The sequence below is a fragment of the Phragmites australis genome, chromosome 2 (genome assembly GCF_958298935.1).
Source record: "Phragmites australis chromosome 2, lpPhrAust1.1, whole genome shotgun sequence".
NCBI classification, from domain to species: Eukaryota; Viridiplantae; Streptophyta; class Magnoliopsida; order Poales; family Poaceae; genus Phragmites; species Phragmites australis.
Genome location: NC_084922.1, coordinates 38175277 through 38196679, shown reverse-complemented (window position 1 = coordinate 38196679; position 21403 = coordinate 38175277). Strand labels below are relative to the sequence as shown.

General features: G+C 46.8%; 2 protein-coding genes across 4 annotated transcripts; one reads left to right on the top strand and one right to left on the bottom strand.

The window, feature by feature from the left end:
* Nucleotides 1-6201: 6201 nt before the first annotated feature.
* Nucleotides 6202-9498, bottom strand: LOC133908709 (protein IQ-domain 26-like). The gene is made up of 4 exons (XM_062350835.1): nucleotides 8753-9498; nucleotides 7941-8266; nucleotides 7072-7245; nucleotides 6202-6987 (listed from the first exon to the last, which is right to left on the bottom strand). Exons 2-4 carry the CDS (start codon nucleotides 8247-8249, stop codon nucleotides 6349-6351), a joined length of 1122 nt encoding a protein of 373 aa, XP_062206819.1. The 5' UTR covers nucleotides 8250-8266; nucleotides 8753-9498; the 3' UTR covers nucleotides 6202-6348.
* Nucleotides 9499-18231: 8733 nt separating this feature from the next.
* Nucleotides 18232-20381, top strand: LOC133910079 (uncharacterized). Of its 3 annotated transcripts, none has more exons than XM_062352599.1 (4): nucleotides 18232-18466; nucleotides 19352-19453; nucleotides 19784-19844; nucleotides 19929-20381. In XM_062352599.1, the coding sequence occupies exons 1-4, from the start codon at nucleotides 18381-18383 to the stop codon at nucleotides 20115-20117; spliced, it is 438 nt and encodes a 145-aa protein (XP_062208583.1). In that variant the 5' UTR covers nucleotides 18232-18380; the 3' UTR covers nucleotides 20118-20381. The 3 variants fall into 3 exon arrangements, with proteins under 3 accessions (XP_062208583.1, XP_062208585.1, XP_062208584.1); XM_062352601.1 differs by having other exon boundaries at nucleotides 19784-19858; nucleotides 19929-20072; XM_062352600.1 differs by lacking the exon at nucleotides 19352-19453 and having other exon boundaries at nucleotides 18235-18466; nucleotides 19929-20377.
* Nucleotides 20382-21403: the final 1022 nt, after the last annotated feature.

Below are 21403 nucleotides of genomic sequence, written 5' to 3'. Positions count from 1 at the left end.
GACCACTCCTCCCCCCTCTGATCGGCATCGGCCTGCTGCTGGTCGTTGGCCCCCTCGAGCTCGGCCAGTGGCGTCGTGACGACTACGACGGCGCGCTCGAGGACGGGGATGGTATCGGCGTGTCGCCAGAGTCCGCAGTGGATCGCGGCGGCGACATGGAGGCTCATGGCGAGCTCGAGCTCGGCCCCTCGCCCGAGAACCCACTCGGCGAACTCGAGCTCTCGCGGCACCGCCGCTCTTCCCGGAGACCATGGCGTCGCGCGCCTACTTGAGGAGAAAGGGCTCCAGATCTGGGTTGTCCAGGGACTCATCCTGCGTCAGGCGCCGGCGCCGATGCAGGCTTCCTCGGCTTGGCACGCAAGTAGGCGGATGGCGAGGGAGACGGCGGCGCTCTCGCCGTCATTGAGCCACGTCACCTCCCCATCGTCCACCGTCCGATCAGGAGGGAGTGAATATACAGCATCCGATTCTTCTCCTTCCGATAAGATCGAGGCTCGGTGGCTCTCGTCACCGCTGCCCAGGAGAATCTTACGGGAATTAGGTTATAGAGATTGTTTAAAGCATCGTACGGCAAAAGTTGGGAATTAAAATATGCGTGTTTGTTGTCGCTGTTACTGCAGGACGGTGTTCTACGGGCAGTACAAGTGCACGGGCTCTAGCGCGAGCTTCGCCGGCCGGGTGGCGTGGTCCCGCGAGCTTACCGACGAGGAGGCAAAGTCGTTCATCTCCCTCAGCTTCATCGACTGCACCGAGTGGATCAGACTTTGTAACTCACGGCGCGAAGTCGCGAACACCATGTAAAAAAAACAGAGGAAATATACAGATTTGTTTGCCATTCATAAACTACTAGAGTCTACGATCCCACATGCACCGTTGGCATAGGGTGAACACGGCGTGAGTGCTCACCGAAAGATGGACGTCAATGTCTGCACTAGGATATCAATGGGACCTGATCAATTTATTACTCGTGGGCAATTCCTCTATTAGAGACGAGGATGGAGAGATTTTATTTTCACAAATTTATATAGGAACGGGAGCATATTATCCTTACATGCATCAATAAATTACTTATTTACACTACATGTATATTATTAATATATAGAAATAATCAAATATAATTTAATTTATATCTTTATTAAAGATCTGATCCCTATAAAATTCTCCACGAGAATGAGGATGGAAAAAAAAATCTTCTCCTAATACCTAAATGAGAACGGATATAGAGAAACATTTTCGAACGAGAATTGCTTTTGTTGCCATCCCTACTCTGCACGTCCCGAGAACGTGCGGACATGAAGTGCTGCGCCTAACCAAAGTCTCTCCATCATCTGCCCCTATTGTACACTTCTCTCTTTTAGCGCATCTGCATTACAGATAAGAGGGCCAAGATCTAATCCCTGGCCAGTGGATAACTGAGTTAAACCAAGTAAAGGCCAGTTAGTTTCCTCTTCCTCTCTCTCAAAAAAAAAAGGCCCAGTTCGGATACGCGCGATCACGACTGAATTGCTAGAAGGACCATGTGGTTGGGCTAGTGGCCTGGTGACAGACAGCCCTGTAGGGTAGCATTCCTTACCATGGTTACCATTTGTAAGTAACACTCAGTTTTCTTTTTTACAAAATGGAAAACGTTTCCAGTCTTTTTTTTTCATCGTGAAAAAAAAAGTTGGAGTAAATTAAACATAGTAAAAAAAAGTTGGAGTAATATAGCCCTCCTTTATTATTACATTATCTCAGATTATAACTAAAAGTTGGAGTAAAATAAACATAGTAAAAGGCTACATGATTATGGTCAATCATCCAGCACCTAGCTTATTTCTAAATTGTCATCTATTCTTGACGAAAAAATTCATAGTCACCAACTCCAATACTTAGCATGTCATGCTTATATCCTCGCTCTCATTATCTTTCTATAGTAATCTCTGAAAATTTCAATCAGTAAGTGTCCGAAAAAATATCTGTATAAAAGATATTATTGTTTTTATCAAAGATAATATTATTATGGCACAAACAAATAGCCCCCAAAAGGGCAGCCACCCCGATCAAAATCTTTTCTTTATACTTGTTCCTATGCCACCTAAACATCTGCCCATCATATGACTAGTATCCCTACACTTGTTGATGCCAATAGCAATCCATATAATACGCCAAATTGAGTTGGCAAAGTGGTATCCAAATAAAATATGCCGAATATTTTTATCGTGATTGCAAAAGCTATATTCCAGTTTCCCATTACAGTTCTTTTCGAACAGGTTATCTTTGACCAAAATAATATAGATCTGAATTGTTGTACAAACATCAACACTGATCAATGGTTATCTACGAATCGAGAAAGAGGGTACTGTTCTTTTCTTCCATCGCTGGCAGAATTTACAGCGATCACAGAAGGGAGGAGAGACTGCGAAGAATGTAACAGATGAATGGACATGGTCTTTCTCCACGTTTCATGTGCGCCAATGAACCCGTGACTACTTGAGCCTACTTGAGCCGCTGGTACTTAAAAGTTAGATCTGGATTGGATCTGTCGCGGAACAGAAACAAAATCTAGTTACGAACAACCCAATCAGCTCCGATTGGCACCGCACTCATCCTGGTGTGTAGTACTGCTTGCTATCTCCAGTCAATCCATGCTCAGAGGCAGACCGCTTCCATTTACAGACTCAAGAAACTTACTGCTATTTGTCTCCAGTCTCCGCCGAATAAAACATGGCTTGAAGCTTCGGAAATGAAGTAAACCTGCAGAGTTGCACTGACTTCATCACAATTTGATTATGCACTGAAATCAAATGCACAAAATTTACAAAACAAACCAACATAGATGCAGAGTAGCTATGTAACTATAACAGTGGTTTTGGCTTGGACAACATATAGGCCATGGTGACACACCACACCAGTGAACTAGCCACAGGTCAGCTTAGACGAGGTTTCAGGCTTTCAGCAGAACAGATCTGCACGTTTGCATTGAGCCGAGCACTGCTCCAAGTACTAGTGCGGATACGTTCAGTGCTCCAAGTTTCTGAACGTTTCAAACCACAGCAAGACCAACCCTGTCACGGGTTATCCGTACGGGTCAATGTGGCAGGCAGATGCACGGCTCTGCTGATAACGAGATAGTCGGTACAACTGTCTGACAATGTCGTTTGCTTCATCCTTCACATGGGAACACTTAAGAATCCATGCAAAATATAACACTAGCCGCTGTGAAGGTTTTTCAGAGCGTGGTACAATTAGCTACTGTACTGTTCATGTCCCTTTGTTCTGATCTGTACTCCATTATAGCGTTCTCTATTCAAGAAGTTATGCTATGTGACGCCCGTTCCGTCTGCCGACTTGGTCCATCTCTCTGCGCTCAAAGTCTAACCTACTTCTCAGCTCGTTCTCTCACCGACAAGCTGAGCCCATCTGTCAGCCCCAACCTCCTGCTCCCTTTGCGTCCGCGCCCACACTCGCTCTCGTTCCCGCACGCTACGCCCGCAAATACCGCCCGAAACTGCCACGCCCACAATACGCCTCTGCATCCTATGACTTCGCAACGGTTCCGCTTCCTCTCCACGCTATAAAATAGCCTTCGCAACACCCCGCCACCCTCCTGTTCCCTAGCCCCGTAGCCTTATCACCGCCATTGCCGACACGCAGAGCACCGCCGCGCACCGTCTGCCGTGTCTGAGCTCTCCCCGACGACTCCGAGCCCGCCATTGGCTTCGCAGGAGCACGGGGATCTTCTCCGCCGCTCCTCAATGACCTTCCGTTGCCGCAAGTCGCCCTCCGCCAAGCTCCAGTGAGTTTCTCCACCGTGCATCATCGCCCGCCTTCTCCATTGCGCCCCGAGACCCACTAACCAATTCTTTGGCACTGCATGACCCCGAGGAAGCTTCCCCGATCCCGTTTTCGCTTCTCCGTCACCGCAGCCGAGCCCCCACCGAGCTTTGACCTCACCGCCGCCATCTCACCATCACCGGCCACCACCGAGTCATCTTCGACCGCCTCAAAGCTCTCGGTGAGACACCCTGTCCCTCCTCTCTATTTTACACCGTTTCTCGTCATGTTTGATAGCTCATAGCACTGAATCGAGCTTCTCCGGCGATGCTCTGGTCATGCCTGCAGCAGGGCTGCCGTTTGCTGCCGTTTTCCTATCGCCGATGAACGCCAAACCCTCCTCAATTCCCTGAGCCATCGGATCCCTCGCGTGCAGTTAAGATAAGAGGTTTAGATACCCCTTCGTCCTTTTGAATCGTAGCCGTTGGTTTTGAGATCAACGAATTAGATTTAAATAGAGGTAGCCCAGTCAGCCTTACCACATCAGCACCACGTGTCACAACCACATTAGCAGTCTTGTTCGATGTGGCAAGCCATGTCAACACACCCGGCCCAGTTAGCGATGATATCATGCTTGCGCAATAAATAGGTTTTTCAATAAAAAATAAATCCTTTTATTCTCTGAACTTAGATAATCTTACATTTAGATCCCTAAACTTTTCTATTTTCACAAAAATGGACCTACCAGTATTGTTATTTTACTTTTAGCGTCCTAAACTTTTATATAATTATAAACAATCCCTAAAATTTTACAAGAAACTTTCTATTTTTACTAAATAGCCCTATTCTTTTACAAAAAGGCCCCTAAAGCTTCAAACCCTCATAATTTTTCCGCTATAGCTCTGTTTTAGGTGATTCTTGCGCTCACACGATCGTAGTAGCGAGTACATTCCGTTAGTAGGCTTTTTATAGTGCTTTACTATTGTTTGGTGTCCTATTCTTAAATATTTGTGCTTGCTTGTTTTCGGTTTGCGCGATTGCAATAGGAGACGAGTAATTCGTGAATATGCAGCATCAGACTTTTGAAGAGTTTGAGCAACTCGCTGTTGAAGCCAAGTGTCTTTGATCCTATTGATCCTATTGTAGAAAGTGTATCTTTTCTTTCTAGATATATGCTTGTCAATATGAATCCTATGTTTAAAGTTTATTAGTACTTTCTATTATTATCTTTGTTCTTTATGTTGTAGTCTATGTGTCAGGGGTAGCTATCAATTCGGGTGGGTTAAGTATTTTTTTCTTTCATGCTATCGATTCGGGTGGGTTAAGTATTAATCTGATTAATGGTTTATGCAACACGAACCTGGTTGAATAATTTTTTGTAGCCACATGGATCATAAGGATCTAGACAGGTTGGTTTGGTTGGTATGACTGTTGTGTGCGTATTGGGAATATGCGAGTAACTGCTTTAGATCATAAGGACCGGTTCTTAAAGCTTGTAACCTGGCTGAACAACGCAATCACAAGGCTTATATGGGTACGGTATGGCCAATTAATTAGATATCCTCCTTATTCTTACGCACCAGTGGATGGTTAAGTGACGCAAGAGGGGACCTCTGCAGTGGATATAATCCCTGTTAGCGGTGAAATCTTAGTGGGTGCATATAGATTTGGAGGCGCTTTGTGAAGGCATATAGTGAGACGTCGGTTCTACACCCTAAAAGTGTGAAGCAAAACGAGAATCATGACTCGTGAGTAAAGTGTGCAACCTCTGTAGAGTATAAAATCGATCGATCAGCCGTGCTCACGGTCAAGAGCAGGCTTATACTTCTTCATGATTAGTGAAGATCTTGTATGGTTAGTTTTGGGTAGTTAGGTGATGGTACCCTGATGAGTTGGTAGCTGAATATGGAATATCTAGTTAGTCTAGTAGTCGGATAGAATCCGATGACCTATTCGTATAATGTTGGTGTCATCACACATATTAAGTAGGATTGCTAAATCTTTTTGAGTCTTAAAATAGGATAGCATAGATGTTGTAAGCCTGAGTTAAGCCTTTCTTGTTTTAAATCTTCATGTCATGTTTCCTCATACTTGTTGAGTACCCTATGTACTCACGCTTATCTTCTCATAATCTTTTGATGTTGCTCAGAAGGTGATAACTTCGAGGATATCCTGCCGATAGAGCTAAATTTTAGGCAAAGAAAGATTTTGACATGAAGAGCATGGTCTGTGGAAGGATAGATGACTTGCTATCGTCGGTAGTTATTTTAGTGTTTTCTTTAAGACCTACGAGTCATTTTATAATTAACTTTATTGTTATGTAATGATATTGTTATGCTATCACTTATGAAATCACCGTATGTATAAAATTTAATCCCGTCATACATATACAATATATCTGGTTCATTCTTTTAAAATCGGGTGTGACATGTTAGCACTTTACAGAAGTAGAAATTTTCGTTCCTGTTCCTGTTCCGTGTTATGTTTCTCTCAAGCCGTGACCTGAAGGCTGTTTAAGCATCCGAGTATGTACAGATCCGGATACGTATCTACAGTCTAAACACAAATACACGAGTCTTGCACCATGTCAAGTGATCACCACATGTTGTCCAGGTAGTAATCTCTGGCCGCTTCGTCGCTGACGCTGAGCTCGGAGAAGCCCGCCGTCCGGGCGGCGTCGGAGCACTGGGAGCAGAAGCCGCCGTGCGCATGCGAGCACGACCTCCGCGTCCCGGCGCGTGTCAGGCTCGTCCTAGGCGCGCTGCACCGCGTCCTCGCCGCGGAGGACGCGGTGCCCGCCATGTACCGCGGGCTGACGAGCGCGTCCCGGTGCGAGGCGCGCCGCGGCGTGGTGACAAGGCCACCGTACTCGACGCTCTTGGCGGGCGAGTCGTACTCGTAGGACGCGAAGCGGGGCGTGTTCTGTGCCGTCTTGGAGCCCCGGGGGTCGCGCTCGCGCTCGTGGCTGCTCCGCCGGAACGAGAGCCGCGCGGGCTGCAGCTTGCCGGGCAGCGGCGAGCACGAAGGCATCGGTGCCGCGAGGCGGTGCTCCGACGAGTGACCGGGGACGTACGGGACGATCATCCGGGACGACCGGGAGTGGCGGTGGCACGTGTCCATGTCCACGATCCGCGGGCTGCGCTCGTAGTTGGAGTCCGTGCTGTCGGACAGACTCCGGCGGTGCGCCGGCGTCGTTGGTGTTCTCACCCTTGGTTCTTGCGCAAAGTTCCTCTCCTGCATTACAAAACGGACCACATGAAGCAATCAGACTCGAGCTCCAAAATAATGAAAGTTGATCGAGAACAACATCTTGAATACCTCTTGCTCCATGGATTTCCGGTATGAAGCTTTGACGGCGATGGAGTCGGCTTGCAGCCGCATGAGCGCCTGTAATCTGTGCAGGGTCATGGCTGCCTGCTTCCGCACGAGGTAGCCTCGGACCAGAGCCTGTAGCTTGACGAGTGACCTGAGAGCGCGAAGCGCTTTCCTGGCCTAACATGATGCATTCAAACTCAATCTCAGACTTTGTTTTCTGAAGCATTTTGTTTTAGACAAAGGCTTAAAGAACTCTGGGTTAGGTGATTAGGCTTATGTCAGGCTACGGAATTTACTACTCTGACGCCAAACAGAAACTTTGTAGTACGTAGAAGTCATCTCCGAAGTAGGGTAAGGCCATCTCTAAGAGAGTCCTCAAATCTGCCTTTTTCAGTGCTGTAGTGCTTTACGGTCTACTGTATCATTGGAAATTCATCTCCAACAGATCCTCTATCTAGTGCTACAGTGCTGTTACAGTAGAAAAAATAAGGGATGCTGTAATAATGATAGGGGATGCTGTAATAGTGTTTTAAGGATGAAAATTTAAGATAACTGTTGGAGATAGTCTAATAGAGCAAACAATTGGCGCAGCCGATCAACGAGCAGATTTTGTATAGTACAAACAGTGCACTGTGCAAGAGTTAACAAACAAGTGTCCATCATGGAAGGAAAGAGGAGCAGAAGTGACATCGCATACAACAAAAGTCTAGTCTACTTGGCCAAATAACCAAAAAAAACCCTGAAGAATATCTCTGCAAGAAGCAGCATGACAGAACAGTAGAACTGTGACACACTCTACCCTGTGAACAGAGATAAACAAGAAACCATGAACAGATCGAAACCAGAAGATCAGATGCTTAGGATGACCATACCAGGTAGCCTCTGAAGGTTTTCTGGATCAAGACGGCCGCCTTCTCCTCTCGAGCTCTGGCATCCTCCTCCCCACCGCGGCGGCGTGGCCTCACCTGCGGCGGCTCAGCGGCGACAGCGACAGCAGCCTGACTTGAAGGCCGCCTGCAGCCGTCAACTCCACTCGTTCTCTGCTTGCCGAAGCTCCACCTTTTCTTCTCCCTCTCGGTCCCATCGTTCCAGTCGCCAGCGACATGGTTCTCCTCTAGGCCTTTGTGCCCTTCCTTTCTGCTCGTCAGTAGCTGCTTGAGCCATCTCATGATACGCCTCATGTTGCCGTCAGTACCCTCTACGCACAAGAATGCAAGCAAGGAAGAAATGGGTCAATGAAAGGAATGATGGAAGCGTTATAACAAAAGGAGATCAACAGGCGAGTTCATGATGAAAGAGAGGAAAAATGGAAGAAGAACCAAGCGTTGCACGAGGGAAAAAAAACTATACTCTAGTGAGAAATCTCAGAGTGCGAAGGAAGCGGACAACTTTGGATGAGTGATGGGACAACGAAGTGTGGCTCCATCTCGAGAAAAGAGAGCTTTTTGAAACAAACAAACGAGAAGCCTGGAGCAAGAAACAACGCATACAACATTTTCGTTCCGTAGGCAGAGCAGTCGAAGCAAAAAGGAATGGCGATTTGTACGTGAAATCCTAAGGGGACGATTTGTGTGTGGAATCCCAAGATAAACTTACACTTTCAGAAACAGCACAAGATTAAAGCAAGGAACTTCGCAGGGCAAGCAGAAGCAGCGCCTGCGCCGGCAAAAGAGCAGGAAATTACAGTGCCTGGTCGAGGAAACTGGCGAGGTTTACGTGCAGCCCAGAAGAGGGAAGGAGCTAAGCTTTCGCTGAAAACTTTCGCGCGGATCAACCTCGAACTCGCCAAAAAGCAGCGATCCCGGCGGCGAGCGGACTAGTAGGGAGCCGGGGAGGATACGGTGGCCGAAACTGACGCGTGGGTCTCCACGACTCGGCACCGCACAGTCGCGCGCGCACCCAGCTCACGAGAGATTCCCCCCGCTTGCTCCCCGCCCAAGGCTCCAAGCGCAAGCCAACAAAAGCGCAATCCAAACGACCAGCCCAAACGCGCAGAGGCGCTCGCTTGCCACCATTGCTACCCCCCTCCTGCCAAGGCACATGCCCCCGGCCCTGCACGAGTGAAACGATGCAAGGAAACAGGGGGGTGAATTGGTAAGTAGCAGTTCACGGCAAGGCGCAGAGGTGGGCGCCCTCGCGCGGGCGTACGGCTCCTGGCCCCTGAGCGCGGCCGGGACCGGGAGATCCGCGCACCGATCGATGGCGCCAAGATCCGCCGGTGCTAGATTCGCGGGCGCGGAAGTACGCAACGGCGAGTGGCCTGCTCTGCGCTGCCCTGCTGGCTGCGGCACACTTGTTCCGGGCTCCCAACGCGCTCGTGGGTCTTGGCTGCTCAAGTGCCGCGTCGGTTCGTTAGCCCCTTCTATATCGTGTCCCCATCTCTGAACCTCTGATCGCGCACAGGGGAAGTCTTCGCGGGAGGGGAGGAGACGTGCAAAAAAAAAAACGCAGGTTCGGTTATGCTGTGGCCAGTACGAGAGTACGAGTACGACTGATCCGGCCGGCCCAATAAATTTACTTTCCCTTGCGCCACGAGGCAGTTCACAGGTCAGTCGGGATCGACTAGCTCCAATGGTCAGAGTATCGAGAGGTACAGTACGATGCAAGGGGTGGGTAGGTAGGGGGCGCTGGCGTGTGTGCTCGGTGTGATGTGTCGCTTACTCGTGCAGTTGTGCTGTTTCACTGCGTGTGGCGGAATGGGAACGGGCGACGATACTACAGTCTACAGTTGCTGTCAGTGCAACCGCTCGATGTTACTAAATCATTTCAATGGCGCGACGGTTCTGCGGACGACGCGCATCTGCTGGGCTCGAACGCGTGAGTCGGCAGAACTCGGCTCCAAACAGTAACCCGACCTAGTTTTCTTTCTCAGCTAGATCCGCCCCCTCCCCTCCTTCGGTTTGTCGCCGGTGTTGCGACGGGTGAGGGACTCTTTTTTTATAGTAGTAGTGCTAGCTTTAGTAGCAGCAGTAGTAGGTTAATTTGAACTTTTCTCTTTGGTGTTTGCTGATCATCGTCGCAGTTTTGATGTCGATTTGTTCTTCTCAGGTGTTGATAAGGATCTGAATATATATATTATGTTGTCCCTTGTGGTTGTTTACATGGTGCCTTTTGATGTCGTTCCCGTCGGCTTCCTCCTCTGAGGGTGTATTCTCCCCCTTCTCTTTTCTCTTTTGCTCTGGTTATTATGTTGTCTCTCAGTGAATCAAAAGTTTGGGCTGCCATGGCTATAGATCTTCTTCATCAGAGCTCCTGGCGGCGCATGCAGAGGCCGGGTCGATCACTGGCTGTTACCACTGTTGATCTCGACAGGCATCGAAAACTACCTCTGGAACAACGGACGCCTATCTCCTCCTTCTTACACCTAAGGCCGTTGGTGATGATGACCGTGCAGGTCCTGAGCCAATCTCGGGTGAAGCGTTTCCGGCGGCGACATGAAACTCATGCTGCTATCTCATGGACCATGACGTAAATTTTGTTTTCTCCAGGGTCCAGTGTGTTAGTTTTAAGGGCCTTTACATAAATTGTATTATCCTCATGGGCCTTTCTAAAAAGAGGCTATGTACTGACAACTTCCATAGCAATGGAGAACTGCCTAGCCATATGGGCGTATTTCCTTCAAAACAAAAAAATCATTTCAATGATCTAAAAAAAAAAGGAAATCATTTTCTGGGTGACCGAGTTTTTAATCGATTGTAGTGTGTCGAGTCGAAGTGTTTTACCCTGCACCGCAAGATTTACTTCGTGGTCGTAGAGCGTGGAATGTAGCTTGTCTTTGTACACCATCACCATGTGGACATTTGTGGTTCCATGTGGGATCTGGATAAGATAACGACCTGGTTATGAGATGTTCTTGGTTAGCTTTATCCGTAAGATGTGCCGATATTTATCCATTTACCTGTTCACTGGAAAACGACAACAAACTGTGGTGAGACAGATCGTCACATCGGGTTAACGAGCGTGGTCCGTTGATTGCCCTGAATCTCATGACTCAAAGTAGTAATAAACAATCAGTAAATTGCGAGTAAAATACTACTGCTGCTGCTATTACTGTTGTAGTTGTTTCAGAGAAGAGAGATATAGCACAGGGAAATGTTGCGGATTACGAGTAGTGCACCTAAAACTGCATGCGCCTTTATGTGGCATTGAGCAAAAATTGACATTATCTGCAATCACCAAAACACAGATTGATGGCTCGTGTTGACTTCTTGTCTGCTTTTGTTTTTTGTTCTTTTTCTAGGTAGGAAGACGTGCGCTGTCACATTGTCATTGTTCTAGATTAAGAAAACCTGCTGTTATGTAGTATGGACTAGTAGCGGCATAGCATTAAGGTAACTCCAATGTATAGAACCCACCTTGGGTTTTAAGGTGGGACATGTTTTTCTTATGCAAATTGCTATAATGTATAGAGTCAGAGTGGGCAATAAGGACATAAACAATGTGCTAGGGATGATCTAGTAGGATGGAAGAGGATGGTGGGGTGGACATGGATTGATGGAATCAGAGGCGGGAAGAAATATCAGAGGCAGGAGGATGACGACAAATGCATTACGGGTTCAGAGTATTCAGCTCTGTTGAGACATACTCTCCTTCTTCTCTCTCGGTCCTACTTATAGTCTCTATTGCATGGCCTCCGACCCAACTCTTTACTGAACCCACTCGTCACCTGCTACACGCATGTTGGGCTTGCCTTGGCATGTTGTCCATCTCAGCCCAGCTACTGCCTTGTCTTGTGTCGCTTGTGTTGTCAGATGCACTATAACAGTTCCTCTCCCTTGGAAACATGCTTGCCCCCGCCCCCAAGTAGGTGAGTGCGGGAACTCCTATGTCAATGCTTCCATATCCTCCCATGTGGCTAGATTTTCTAGGGTGAATGACCATTTAACTAGTACTTGTGTGATCATTGACGTCTCATGCGTGACCAATCGGCGCTACAAAGTTCTCTCTGGAACATGAAAATCGTGTTTAGCTGAAGGAAATTGAGGCAATACCTGAGGTTGAACACCCACTATAGATTTCAATTGAGATACGTGAAAGATTGGATGAATATAACTCACTAGTGGAAGCTCCAATTTGTAGGCAACCGAACCAATTTTGGCCAAAATTCGGAAATGACCGAAGAACTTGAATACTAGTTTGTGATTTTGCACTAACAGCAATAGATGATTGTATGTAAGGTTGTAATTTCAAGAATACCCAATCACCCACTTCAAATGTCCTTTCCGATTTGTTCTTATCTGCTTGTGCCTTCACCCGTTGTTGGGCGCAGAGCAAATGTTGATGCAAGAGACGATCCACCAATCGATATTCTTGCAGTCATGCTATAATACAAATTGATGAACTTGGGATTTCATTCCTCTCCATGCAAAGAGTTGCTTAATACATCTATATGTCACTAGGTACCCAGAATGGCCACCAAGAGCACTGTTATGTAATGCTGTAATTATTTGTTGCTGTAGTTTGGTATCATTACTAACCCAAATTTTATTATTGTATCAAATGACCCCTTAACTAAAAGTATAAGGGCCATATGGTGAGTCTTTAGTTGATACTACCACCAGTAATTTCTATGCTTTAGAATCATTATGATAACTTGCAACTATATCAGTTAACCAACTCGGTTGACAATATGACACAATATGGAGTTCCAAACCTTCAAGTGACCTGTGAGAGAGGGCATCATCCACCTTGTTGTCAGTACCTTTCCTATACACTATTCGATACTGCAAGCCTAAGAGCTTGGTAAATACTTTTTGTTGCCATGATGTATGCAATCTTTGTTTATTCAAGTGAGAGAGACTACAATGGTCAGTGCAAATAACAAACTTGCCATGTTGCAAATAGGGATGCCATTGTTAAATAGCTAATAATATTACGAGGTATTCCTTCTCATATGTCGATAAGCCTCTGGTGCATGGTCCCAATGACTTACTGACAAATGCTATTGGGTGATCGCTCTGCAACAAAACAACTCCTACTCTGGCTTCATTTGCATCTGTTTCGAGCTAAAAGGGCTTGTGAACATCAGGAAGTGCCAATGCTAGTGTTGTAATCAGTGTCTGATGGTGAGCTCTGAATGCATTGTCAGTGATGGATGTCCAAATAAAAGTTGTATTCTTCCACAAAAGATCAGTCAATAGTCGGCTAATGGATCCAAAATGGCGCGCAAATTTCTTGTAATAGCCGGCAAGGCCTAAGAAGCTCCTTAAATCCTTCACATTGCTTAGAGTTGGCCAATCCTGGATGTCATCTATTTTTATTTCATTAGTTTGTACTCCAGTTGCACTAATAATATGACCCAAATAGGCAATACTTAGTTGTGAAAACTTCGACATCTTGACTTCCACCGATCAGATCTAAGAAGTTGCAGAATTGTCCTGAGATGATCAACATGCTCCACCAGGGATTTTCTATATACTAATATGTCATAAAAAAAGACTAGAACTCTCTTGCGAAGTAATGGGGATAATGTAGTGTTAATTTCTCCTTGGAAAGTTACTGGTGTTGTCAGGACCCGTCCAATTAAATTTGATTTAATCATTAGGACGATTATTTTATAAGATGAGAGTGAGCCCGCGTTCGTCTCTCGATGAATCACGTGTTAACCCACATCTCACCACAACAATCGTAGCCACTAATAATTAAAATGAATCTAATTCTGACAGTCCCGATATGTGTGCGTTGGTAACTCTCAGGAAAGCTATTACCCACACATACATTTACAACATGAATATCACAACATTGAGATTAAACAAGATTCAAAGGATTACAAGTTGACACAAAAACAAAAGACAAGGTTTCAACTAGTGTTAACGTCCATACACCACAGTGAAAAATGGCTAAAGAAAATAAAATCGGTGGCGCTATTTGCCCACAAGGCAACCGACCAGGTTAGAGTAGCTGACACTAACTTCACCTAAAAAGAAAATAAACAAGGTGAGTACGAAGGTACTCGCAAGACTTAATCCATAATGAATACGTTTAATAACTCTACTCCAAGAATTTGCATTTAAGTCATTAGCAAGGAGTATGACACAAGGTTAAGTAAATTTATAAGTGTAAGCAAACTAGACACCTATGTGCGAGCATCTATACTTAACAAAAAATATCTTCCTACCCTATAACCAATAACTTGAACGCAAATGTAACTAGAACCATCTCATGTAATCAATAACCATACACAACTATTTCTAACATACCATTCCATACCACGCATCCCCAAATTCGAAATATGTTCTAGGTTTATCTAGTGTGTCCACTCTACCATTCAAAAAGGTTTGTAACTTACTCTAGGAAGGTAAATTACAAGTATGTACATGTGAAAATGTAAATAATATAGAGAAATTTCAGTTTATAGCCAGTTCAGGTGAGAGCTTTTATAAGTAAAAGTGCATTGTAAGTGAAAGACAGTTTAGAGATATAACTGTTTAAGGGTCAAGCAAGCCCTATAGGCCTATAATAAGAGGGGTATGGTTGGTGGTTGGATGTGTGCCATTGGGAATTTTTGGAGAGTTTTTAGAGCTTTTCACTTGTATTGTGAGGAGAATGAGAGATGAGTGCTTAGTCATTGTTTAGGTGAGAGCTTTTGTGAGAAAAATACTTAATAATCTGTTAAAAGAGGGTGTTCCTCTGAGCTTAATGAAGAGAATAGTTTTTGCATATGCTTGAGTTTATCTCCTTCTAGCCTCCTGATTTTGGCTCTCGTATTTTGGTGCAAGTTTTGATGTTTTCTTATTAATTTTTATTTTCCTTGATAGCTACTCCCTTTAGGTCTTGTAACAAGTATTCTTCTTCTTTCTAGAGGGTTAATCTTCTCATATGAGTTACTCCTAAAACATCATAACCCTCTAGATCTATCAACTTGAAGAATCCCTTCTTCCGGTGGCTAGTTCTTTTGTGATTAGAATTTTTTTTCTTCTTTAATTTGATTATTTTCTTACGCTGTGACTCTTAGTATGACCTTAAATGGAGCCTAGAGTTCTCATCTATCGAAGAGCAGCATTGGTTTTGGAAGTTCAACAATTTGTTCTTGTTTCTCTTGCTTTCGCATGTAGTTTTTTTAGGTATGTTGGGTTCAAGAATAAGAGAAGGCAATCGATTTCAAAAGAAATTTGTTAAAGTGTCTATTCACCTTACTCTAGTCGTCAATCTTAAACCTACACTATATAAAGAGGCTTTAAAAAAGATCCTTTTTATTTCTCTATACACTCTAACCGATTCATATCATGCTAATATCTGTCATTGTTCCCTTAGCTCAACAAATTCAAATAACTATCCATTCGGCACCCTAGTATTAATTCGCCGAATAGCAATAATAGAAAATTGCAAATCCTCTTGCTATTAATTCGCTGAGCCACCGATCGATCCATTCGAGCAAGCCAATCTGTCATCTCCGTCTCCTCTACCCAGAAACCTTCTTCGCCCTCAGCTACCATAGCTCCGCCCAGAGCGTCGCCGCCCTACCGCCTTCTCCACCTACACCATCTCCTGTTGACTCCTCCCATCCTTCCTCATCTCCTCCGCCTATACCATCTCTGACCAAATTAGCACCTCTGCGAGGAAGGAGGCGACACCAGCCCTCACCCGCAATAGCTGCAACATCGTCGATGAGGAGGGCCGAGATGTCCACGATGCCACCCTATCTGCCTTGTTCTCCACCATAGCCTTCCACTCTTGAGGTATGTCTCCTCCCTCCCCTGCCCTCTCTCGCCCTGATCTCCTCCCTCCCCTTCCCACGCTCACTCCGTATGTGACCTCTCTGCCTTTGACAGTGCAATAATAGCATGAGGATGATGATATGGATGGGGGATAAGATGTACTTGCTCCGATGGCGTGCACAACACTTCTGTGGGACGCTCCAGATGGTTTTGGTTGTGATGCTGATCTTGTTTGCGGTCTCTCGATTTTTTTCAAGCAATGGGAAGAATACGGTGAGCTGATGAAAATAGCAAGGGGTAGGGAGCCGGTTATAACCCATTTTTAGATCCAAATCACTGCATCTAACAATGCCAAGCGGCTTAACAACTTGACTGGAGATGCTCAGAGACTACTCATATCCGATGCACCCAACTGAGCAATCGCATACCCAACAGAGAGGCCAAGAGCCCAAGACGCAGCCGTGCCACGCGAGTCTGACCTTGACGACAGGTAAGGCATGGCTGGGGCGGGCAGGTCTAGCGCGGAGCATAGTAGGAGGGCTGGGCACGCTGATGCAAAGACAGGACGCTCGGGGCGGCTACACATAGTAGCGACGTACCAGGCAGCCATGAACTATGACGTTGAGCGAGTGAGAGGCCGGCGGTGCAGTGCTAACTAAGCCAGCTCCGCATTCTCTTCCCCACCTGCACTATGCCAGCCGGTTGGACGAGAAGGAGCATGGGCCATGGGGAGGTGCTCGAGTTCGATGACGACCCACTCGAGATTGGGCGGTGATGGAGGAGTTCATGGCCTGAGCCATGGCGATGACCTCGTACGGGAATTGTGTGACTTGGTTGACGAGGCATATGTCTCCCTCCCCTCGGCGAGTCGGCGGTGTTTCTCCGCCAGCAACCACTTCCATCCCCTCGGCGTCTCCAGATCCAGCGAGTTGCTGAGGAGCACGTCTCTCCCTGCCCTCAGCGGCGTCTCTCCGTCGACAACCACCTCCATCCCCTTGGTGGATTCTCGCCGCGTGCCGTGCATGAAGACCAACTCGCAGAGGTGCGCGCTTGATGAGCGAGTAGTCAAAGGCTCTAAGCTAGCTAGCTGCACGCGTCTCGCTCACGCCGAAGCGGCAGTAGTAGGCGATGCGATAAGCCAGCGGGCGGCTAGGCCCCGAGTTAAGTTCGATCGGCCGGCTCTCTTTATAGATGTGATTGGTTGTATGTATCGGGGAATCTGATCGAGCGGATGCATATAAACTCAGGAAGAAGTGTATCTGGTTACTCGTATGTACTGTTCTAGTCTGATTAAGCGGATGCAAATGTATGTTTACAGTCGGGTTTGGGAGCCTCTATAGCTAGGCCCGACGGATGTAGAGCTTGCATCCATTCATACATATGGGTCTATTTATCAGTGTTATAAAATTATTAATATACGGGTAATCAATCACAATATCAACTTTTACATCCGCTTATACGTTCTCAGATTCGGTCAACCAAATAGAATCTTAGCTTAGCCTGTTCAGACAGATATAAACAACCAAATACTCTTCTTCTCAATAAATATAACTTCGATCAATCTGCTTTCACTCAGCCTACATATATGATTAATATGAATTAGATCTATACGGACCACCAATCACACTGTTGTCTGGTTAGAGCAGGGTCAACGCGCGGACCTGCCCCGTGCGGCCATGCCCTTCGCCGCTCGCGTTTCGTGTCCGCGCCGGGCGGGCGGCCACGCCGGAGCCCGGAAGGAAGTGACCGCCTACGCTGCTGCGCATGGCAGTACGAGCTTTCTGAGTTTCTGGTCCACGGGGTGACGGCGAGAAGAGTAGAAGTGTTGGGTCAAGGTGACTGCAGGACACGTCGTACTCAGGAAGTACACGGGCTTAGGTTGTGTAAGCTGCACGAGATCGAATCGAAACCTTGAAGCCCACGCGTGCCCTCCCGCGCCGCGTAGCGTCCTGTCAGGGAGTAGGTTCCGTGTCTGCCAGTGCGACGTCGCTCTTGATAAAGGCATTTGGCGCGCGCATGGCTGGTTGACGGATGAATGCTGATTGAGCTGAACCGATCAGCAGCTGATCAAGTGCAGATCGTTCCGAAAGAAAGGTGACCGTTCATCTGATTTATGAAACGACGAAGTGTAAGGTGGACACCTGACAAGGCATGCAGGACCTCAACGACAGCAACTGGCACGGTACACCATGCATAGAGAACGACCCCTAAAGTGAAGATGCTGCTACAGCGTGCACCCATAAGATGAGACGCTCATAATTTGGTACTTTCGGGCATAATGGCACGATGAGCACATAATTTGGAAAAACAAATATTCTCCACGCAAGATCTCGGATCAGAGTCTTCCGTAGGAGTTGGAAATGCAGAAGTCCTTCCTTTTTTTCTCTCTCTCTCTCTTCTTTTTCTTCTTTTTTGCGAGGATGCACAAGCCCCCTTCCCCTCCTATTTTTTTGAGAGGATGCACAAGCCCTTTCAGTAGTTCACTTAAGTTTGTTGGGCCAAAACTGCAAAGTCCACTCCAAGAAGCTGAGGACTTTGGCCTCATCCTGGGCTTCAAAAGGTCTTCCCTTTCGGCCCAATTCTACTAAACTGGTTCAACTGGGCTTAGGCCTGTGAGCCACGCCCACCGCCGGGCACCAGGAAAGCAGTCGCGGCATGGCGGCTGAGGAATCAGAGCTTGGCTCTCCGTCGACGGCGCCGCCGCCGCCGCCGAAGAGGCAGAAGATCGAACCGCCCAGGAGGTACCAGCTCCATCACCCATCTTGCGATCCTCTTCGTCATGTTTGTTTGTTACGATTGCTTCATGTCCCGAACCCTCCGATTTAGTGGACGCCCATGCCCGATTTCTTCCGAACGCGCTGGGCTACCCTTCTAGCTTCAATGAGCAGATTGGAAAGGTTAGGTCTTAGCTAGTGGAGTGGAGCATCTCAGGTTTTTGTGTTCTTCAAAAGGGGCTTTGTTGGAGTTTGGCAATGTGCGTGATCATCTGTATTTCGGCAAAAGGTTTGATATTCGCACGGAACTTTGTTTATTGGAGCGAATCTTGAGGTCCTTTTGTATTTCTGCCCCAGACAGATGATTTTCAGCCAATATTCTGGTCTGGACCTGCTAGGGAAGAATGCATTTTTCACCTAGGAGATTCTTTCTAATGTAATACTCACTTTCCTGATGATTTTCATTCTTAGGACTCTTGCATTATCATGTAGGATCAACTATGTTGTGCGTGTACTGTCTCTACTAATCTGCTTGTGCCACGCTATTTTGTTGCGACTTGCCAAACTTAGGTGGAAGCAACTAAAAAAAGTTGGAAAACATTTATTTCGCGAGTTGAATTCACTTGCCAAACATAGGTGGAAAACCATTATTTCGCCCACGGGTGTTACAGCTCCAACCATTGTTCATAGACATATATGACAAACATAGCGAGTTGAATTCATGTTCTATGGATCCTGCATGGACAGATGTGCTAAGCCAAATAGGTTCGTGTTTCTTCATTAGTCATTACAGGGATATATCATTGAACCAAAACAAGATATTCTGTTAGTTTACTTTCCATTGCGTGTCTAAATTTGATTATCAGAGTTAGGTTTCAATGTTTCATGGCATTAACAACTTGAGTGGACCAGAAGGGCATATCTTAACTTGCCTGTATTCACAAAAGGAAAACATAGCGCAGTCCAATTCATGTTCTGCAGATCCTTCACCGACAGCTATGCCAATCCAAATAGGTTTGTACTTCTTCATTATTATTAACAAAGTAGCTATTCCGTTATCGAACTTTCAATTGAGTGTTGAAATTTGATAATCGTTGTTAAGGTTCATGACATTAACAATCTGAGTGGAGAAGGGCACATCATAACTTGCCTGAATTCTGAAAATGGCGCAATCATTTAGTTGATGATTTGATGCAGCGACAGTAACCAGCAAAATCTTGTCTCTCTTCGAGTTATGTGGGAATTTGAAATTTACCTGCTGTTTTATCTGGTCACACGGAGCAACTGTGCTGTCAAATTATTGTGTTGTCTGCTGCATAATTTACCTTGCGCTCTGGAATGCAGGAACAGGCCTTCTCAAGTTGCCCTTGATAAGGACAAGTTGGCAGCATCTTCCAATTCATTGGTGTGCCCTGACACGTCAGTTGCTTCTCTCCTGTTTCTTGATATTTCCTAACATCCTTTCTTGATGTAAAAACTACTTTTGCAGGTTTCAGGTGCGCTACTAGCGAGAGTGGATCTCAACAAAGCTAGAGAGGCGAAGAGATTTGCTGTCCTTCAAGCACAGCATGAGGGATACCTTGGAAGCTATAAAAGCTTCGATTCTCTCTTCGGAAATTACCTTGTTCCTGTCATCCCAGGTAGTGACTTCTTTGAGCAAATTACGAAGAAATGCTGAGCAAGAAGTGCGTTTGCCACGTCTGTGAACTGTGAAAAGGATGACTTCGTAATACCGCCATTTCAGGATCCAGGCCGATACGTATATACTAAGTTACTGTTCAGACTTTACAACGATTAAGTTGCATGTACTGTTGTAAATAGGCCTAACTTGCAAGATCGCCAGAGTCGAAAAAGGTAATACATTACCTGCCTGAAGCTGGAGATATGGTGGTGAAAAAGCTTTGCATTGTGGCAAGCATTTCTTTCTGCGTAGTGGGAATTTTCTCTTCTGTCGCTCCATGCTCCCCCTAAGAAATGCACACCCGGAGGCAATCATTTTACTCTCGCAATCTCTCATCACCCGCACTTGTTTTCAATTATTGACGGGGTTCTCCGTCTTTCTACCTCTCCCATCCAATGCAACATGCGTCTTGGATCCCAAATCTCCGGCTGTAACCCCTGCGAGGTTCATGATCTGAGCTAAAGAATTTGTCAATCAGCCACCATTTGCCGTTGGAGTAGCGTACCAAGCAAAGCACAAGGAGGTCAGTGAGGCTCGGCTGTACTTGCATGTTGCATCTCGTGGCTTGACTTTGAAGTCTCTTGCTTTGCAAGTACTACAAACCTCCATTGTTTATAGTACCCTACCTTTCTGTTCTGTGAAGAGTGAAGGGACAGTTTGTTAAGCATCTTCCTCCTCGGGTCTCGGATTGTAGCTAGCACGTTGTGTGCGAAAGCTGCGTGGCGTGGTCCGCATGGACCCCGTAAAGGATGCGAGCGAGCGAACCAACCATGGTCTTGGTTGCGGCGACGCATCCATCCTTTCTTCCACCCGTCCGTCCGCCCGTCGTCGGTCGCCACCCCCAGCTCATGACGCGACCGCTCGTTCGGTGACGCTGGTAGAGACTGCCGAGGCGCTCTTCTGTCCTCTGGCGCACGGCCACGGCCACGGACACGGTTGGTGCGGAGCCGAACTGCCATTGACCCCACGCCGCGCGGCGCGCGAGATGGGCTCACCACCGTCGCCGCGCGCGCAGCACGCATCTCCGGGCAGCTTTGTCATGGCCCGGCCACCAGTCCAGCCGCTATTGTGTCGACACGTTGGCGTCAGCGGTCATCGTGACGCCAGCTTTCCCTTCCGTGGGACCTCCCGCACGCGCCCCCATTCTCCTATCTTTCCGGGACATGTTCAACTAATCGCTCGGTTACGCTGACCTGTGGGCCTCGGTTCTGGGCTCCTGAACTTTACGAGAACACCCCTGGCCCCTCGCCGAAATAACACTCGCTTCTGCTCGTGTGCTCGAC

Coding starts and splice junctions, on each gene's coding strand:
- LOC133908709 (XM_062350835.1), bottom strand. CDS start 8,249: ATGAGGCGTATCATGAGATGGCTCAAGCAGCTACTGACGAGCAGAAAG. Junction 7,246..7,940: donor AAACCTTCAGAGGCTACCTG/GTATGGTCATCC, acceptor GCATCATGTTAG/GCCAGGAAAGCGCTTCGCGC. Junction 6,988..7,071: donor GGAAATCCATGGAGCAAGAG/GTATTCAAGATG, acceptor TTTGTAATGCAG/GAGAGGAACTTTGCGCAAGA.
- LOC133910079 (XM_062352599.1), top strand. CDS start 18,381: ATGGCGGCTGAGGAATCAGAGCTTGGCTCTCCGTCGACGGCGCCGCCG. Junction 18,467..19,351: donor AAGATCGAACCGCCCAGGAG/GTACCAGCTCCA, acceptor TGAGTGGACCAG/AAGGGCATATCTTAACTTGC. Junction 19,454..19,783: donor AGCTATGCCAATCCAAATAG/GTTTGTACTTCT, acceptor TCTGGAATGCAG/GAACAGGCCTTCTCAAGTTG.